The sequence below is a fragment of the Arachis ipaensis genome, chromosome B6 (genome assembly GCF_059453495.1).
Source record: "Arachis ipaensis isolate K30076 ecotype BB chromosome B6, ASM5945349v1, whole genome shotgun sequence".
Taxonomy (NCBI): domain Eukaryota; kingdom Viridiplantae; phylum Streptophyta; class Magnoliopsida; order Fabales; family Fabaceae; genus Arachis; species Arachis ipaensis.
Window position 1 is genome coordinate 149,061,970 of NC_142441.1, and position 4,949 is coordinate 149,066,918.

General features: G+C 33.6%; 1 protein-coding gene across 1 annotated transcript; it reads right to left on the reverse strand.

Annotated features, from left to right (window-relative positions):
* Positions 1 to 1,108: 1,108 nt before the first annotated feature.
* LOC107605510 (rhomboid family protein) lies at positions 1,109 to 3,647 on the reverse strand. Its single transcript, XM_016307405.3, has 6 exons — positions 3,374 to 3,647; positions 2,599 to 2,669; positions 2,458 to 2,501; positions 1,862 to 2,356; positions 1,686 to 1,776; positions 1,109 to 1,450 (listed from the first exon to the last, which is right to left on the reverse strand). Exons 1-6 carry the CDS (start codon positions 3,516 to 3,518, stop codon positions 1,364 to 1,366), a joined length of 933 nt encoding a protein of 310 aa, XP_016162891.1. The 5' UTR covers positions 3,519 to 3,647; the 3' UTR covers positions 1,109 to 1,363.
* Between the last annotated feature and the right edge of the window lie 1,302 nt (positions 3,648 to 4,949).

Here is a 4,949-nt window from a genome sequence, read left to right on the forward strand (position 1 = left end):
CGCTCCCGCAGCCATTGTGTTGGCCCATTTCGTTTCTGCCGTAGGTGAAGTGGTCCAATTCGTAGACGCCTAATAAGAGGTGGCCATTTTGCGCTCGCCTTCCCTGGATTGGGAAGTCAGGCCTCCATTACGTAGGCGCCATCCTGGAGTGATGGGTAAATCCAATTCGCATGCGGTGCAGGTGAGGTGGCCATGCACATTTTCATCTTGTTCAATGATTTTCGTTTATTTATTTAAATAAAAAAAAAAGCCTTTGTTCTGGCTCCCTCAAAAGATGTAAGTAGCAGACGGCCTGCTATTATTTGATCAGTTATATATTTTATTTAAAAAATATTATTTGTATATTAAAATTAGTCACTAAAATCAGTTAATAATATATTTATATATAAATATATATATGTAATTTAATTTATTTTTAATGTATATTTATATTCCAACATGTATATTTGTATTCCAACATATATTTTATATTTATGACTGATTTTAATATACACATAACATAATCGATCTTATTATATGACGAAATTACTTATCAAAAAACTTAAGATGCAAGTGCATAAATAATTATATATTTAAAATAATTAATTACACTAATAAATTGTCTAGAATCGAAGATAATACTCTGCAGAACTTTATCCTTTGTGATTTATGTGGCTAGATAATTAATTAATTGATTAAAATTCTCATTGAGAATAACAAAATTATAAATAAATATAATATTTTTTCTTTTGGATAGTGTGCCTCAAAATCAATTCTTTTATAAGAATAACCATAACTATATATATAGGATCTTGATATACATTGTTGTGTGTGATGTTTGTTCCATTATATGAGTTGCAATCTAGTCTATGAATAAAATCCTAAATAGTACTTGCTACTATATAATACGACTAAAAGCTCCTTTTTTTTTGTGGGAAAGAATATTAAGGTGTTTGAAGCTGCCAAAAAAATTTAGAAAATATGAAAAAAAAAAGTAGAGGTTTGTGATAAATATTTTCAAAATTTTCCCAGATTATGTATGTTAAAAATTCTATTGAGACTACTATCTACGTTAAGTATGTGGTTAGGTTATTAAGTAAACATGAGTGGAGTGGCGATGGAAGGGACATAGCTACGCTGGAGCTCCATTAGTAGAGGACAAAGTGGTTAAAAAGTCATAAAAATAGCGATCACAGCCACACAAATGGTATATTTGGCTCTGGAGCTTTAAACTCCTGATTTTGGTATACCCAGCAAAGTCAAAGCCATGAAAATAAACATGTTATCAACATTTGACCAGCAATTGGTGCCAGACATGTTAACACTAGAAGTTAAGTAGATTGAACTCTGCTGCTATGGCAAGAGGCTTGAAATGAAAAGGAACTTAGGCTCCATACTTTGGAGCTTTCCAAAGCTTAAAGGCTATCTCATGCAAGAACCTGTCTGCTGGTATTGTAAGATTCCCACAATGCTGCATGACAAGAAGAGAACAAGATAAGTTTGAACGAAACGCCAATATATTAATAGAAAATCACTCCCTTTTCTCTTTTTACCAAAAGGAAAATCAGTTTTTCACATATCTGGATAAATCGTTTAAAATAATCGAGATTCTAAAAATAACTGTGTTCAGGTGTATAAAAACACTTATTAGACTAATCAATAACTAACTTGTGAATAAAACCATAAGTAAAAATTTAAAAGCGAACCTCCTTGAAATCTTCGAAAGAAAACTTCTGTGTCTCATCCTTGCGAGTCACAGCATGTTGCCACTGAGCAATCAACATGGGACAATGGTGCCTGTATCATTTCATGAGGGTATAAATAAAGAAATTCCAAAGAGGAAGCAAGACTGAGAACTTAAGTTATCCTTGTGCTTAATTACCTTACATCCTTTCGAGGGCTTCCTCCTTTCATAGCATAACTTTGCAAAGGAAAGAGTTCTGAAAGATAAGAGTTCTTCTCATCTGCCCTCTTTGACACCGAATACTTGGAGTCATCACCCTCCAAGACATTCCCATAGCTCATGACAACAGACAAGTGTAGCCTAGAACCAACGTCGGATCCTGGTTGCGCTTGGCTCATTATCTCCCCAACCAAGCCATTGACATACTCCATTTCAGTATCAATCTCCTTTTGGTCATTACTATCAACCTTCTCACCAGCTCCAACGTGAAGGAAAATAAGATCAAAGTAGTTGTCGTCCACCACCTTTCCTTCTTGAAAGCCAAGCAACTTGAGCAGCTCAAGGACCACAATGTCTTGTAACTCGTTAGTCTTCAGTAACTCATCTAACTCAAGAACACTGAAGCCAAGTTTAGCACTAAAAGATTTCAAGCCTGAATTGTTTGTCAATATAGCAGCTTTCATTCCCATAAACCTGTATAAGGAAGTGCTTTGGCGTTAAAATCTCCTTTAAACAAGTAAACAGAACAATGTTATAAAAATAAAAGAGAGTCGAAAATGTATTAAAGAAAATACCTATCAGGTAAGGTTTGTTTTGGTGCATTATCTTGGTTACCACTCTGACAAGGATCAAAACCATTTATGATATGTTATTCACAGTTTTCTGAAGCTGTGTGTGTTCAAACATAAAAAAAATTCTTAGTAAATGAGTCTCACCGTATTTAAACAAGCATCACATGCATCCAGCAATACAGCAAACTCTCTAACTATCCTCTCTTCCTCGCTTTCTGAAAACTATATATTCAAGTGAATGTTGATGTCACAGGAAAAGAAAAAGTTCGGTGATTGATTTTTCATTCAAACCAGGTGATTGCTATGGTGCCTAAAAGGTGATGTCTAGTTTGCAAAAAAGGTTTAAAAATATTTAATTTAAAAAATATAAAAATAAATAATTTTTAAACATTTAAAATTTACTATAAAAAATAAATTTGGTAAAATTTAGACACCATAGAATTCACCTTGAAACTAATATTCTGTCACAGGACTACACTAATTCAATAAAAAAAAATCCTGATACTGATTTTTGAAAAGTCTTATTCAGAAACAGATTATAGAAACTTAGAAAGAGCAATTCCACACAGTCAGCAAAATACTATCAGAATTACTCACAATAAAGTAATCTAATCCACTATTCTGTCTATCCATTCAAGAGTAAAGCAACATGCAACACAATTCTAACAACCATATCCTCATAAAATTTCTTGCACTAAACATTTTTCCAATTTTGTACCACTTATGGGATGTTACAATGGAAGTGTACAGATTATAGAAACTAAACTAAAAGCAGATCACTTTTCTATCATCACATATGGTGTCTTTGACATTATCACAAACAGTTGGTGGAATAAGACTTAAGATGCAACAAAATCCAAACTTTTTAACATAATAGTGTTATTAACCAAATGGGTTTGTGTTGAAGAGGAAAATGAACCTGAGAGAGGGGAATTGGGGAGGCTCAAGAAACCGCAGAAAGCATTGGAAGCGAGAGAATGAAGGTTGATGTGTGATGATGGGTCGATGAAACGGGCCAACCCGTCTCCGAATACGATCAGCGATCGGCTTGGCTTGTCTGCCATTTCTTGGGGGAAGCTTTGGTTGTGTTTGGATCGGTGGTTCAGAACTTAGGAATCTGATGCAGGAGAAGAAAATTAAAAGGCTGCAAAGAGTGTAAATGGCGAATATTGCCACCATCTAACTATATTCTCAATTTAAACCTTTTTATATTACAATGTTAAATAACTCAATTGATTTTACATGATGTATACTAAATCTTAAGATTTTATGATTTAAATTTTATTATAATTTTATATTTTAGATAATTAATTTATTTTTAAGTTTACATAAAATCTTGATTTTGTTTACCTTAACCAGCATAGTCTTTAAGAAGATTTTTTATTTTTATAAATTATTTGTTTACAAAAAAGTTTAATTTTAATGTCCTGTCAGTATAATTATTTTTTATATTAATCGTGTGAATAATCATTTAAAAGAATAGATATAATTATACAAATATACAGTAAATCAAAATTAGTCTCTAGAAAAAATATTGTCAGCATAGTATCTAGTGTTTAGTGTTTATGTTGCGACAATAATCTTTTAATTTTGTAAACGACCAATATCCCATTTCTATTGGGTCAGGATAAAAACGAGACAATTTATATTCACTATGACTAAATTCAAGATCCGCTCACATAAATTAAATTTGGTTCACAGTTCGAAACATTAATCACTAGAGTTAAGCCCCATTTTGGTCCCTAAAATTGACGAGTTGCACTGATTTAGTCCTCCAGATCCCGATTGCACTAAATTAGTCCCCCAGATTCGAAAAATGCACCACGTTATTCCTTAGCCTATTTTCCGTCACCGGAGGACTAACGCCGTTAGTGACGTGGCCAAATATTGCCACGCTGGACACGAGGAAACGTCGTCGTTTCTAAATTGGCGCTAAAAAACCCTTTTGAGCGACGTCGTTTCTATGCGATGGAAAACAAAACGTTGGCCTCTCCCTCTTTTGTCTCCACTCTTTGTCTTCAACTCCTCCATGAGTGACGCAGAGGAAAAACGTCTCTCTTCCGTTACTCACTCAAAATAGGAACGAGTAACTGCAATAGGATTCCCGGAGACTGCTGGATCACGAGTGAACACTATACAAGGAGCTTTTGTTTCGTCACCGAAGTTAGTGAAGATTTTAAAATTTTATTTTTTCAAATTTTAGGGAATGCGTTGATGGTTGTTGATCATAGTTTATTGCTTTATATATTGTTTTTTCCTAAGGTTTGTAGTGAAATTTGGGCTAGGATTTTATTTTGATGTTGTCTGCAACTGTTTTTTTGGGGTTTGTCTTCATGCTCTGTTCCGATGGTGGATAAATGTGTGTTATTTTGATATATGTTTCTGTCATGTATGAATGTAGTTGATGAAAACTATCTTAAAGGGGGCATTGTGTGGAACTGGTGCTGAAAAGATATTTTTTTGAATCATGCAGATGGATGTGTACTTAGATATTA

Excerpts from the sequence above, each read along its gene's own strand:
- LOC107605510 (XM_016307405.3), bottom strand. The coding sequence starts at position 3,518 with ATGGCAGACAAGCCAAGCCGATCGCTGATCGTATTCGGAGACGGGTTG. Across the intron at positions 2,670-3,373 it reads CCCCAATTCCCCTCTCTCAG|AAAGCGAGGAAGAGAGGATA; the intron begins GTTCATTTTCCT and ends TATAGTTTTCAG. Across the intron at positions 1,451-1,685 it reads CTTTCGAAGATTTCAAGGAG|CATTGTGGGAATCTTACAAT; the intron begins GTTCGCTTTTAA and ends CTTGTCATGCAG.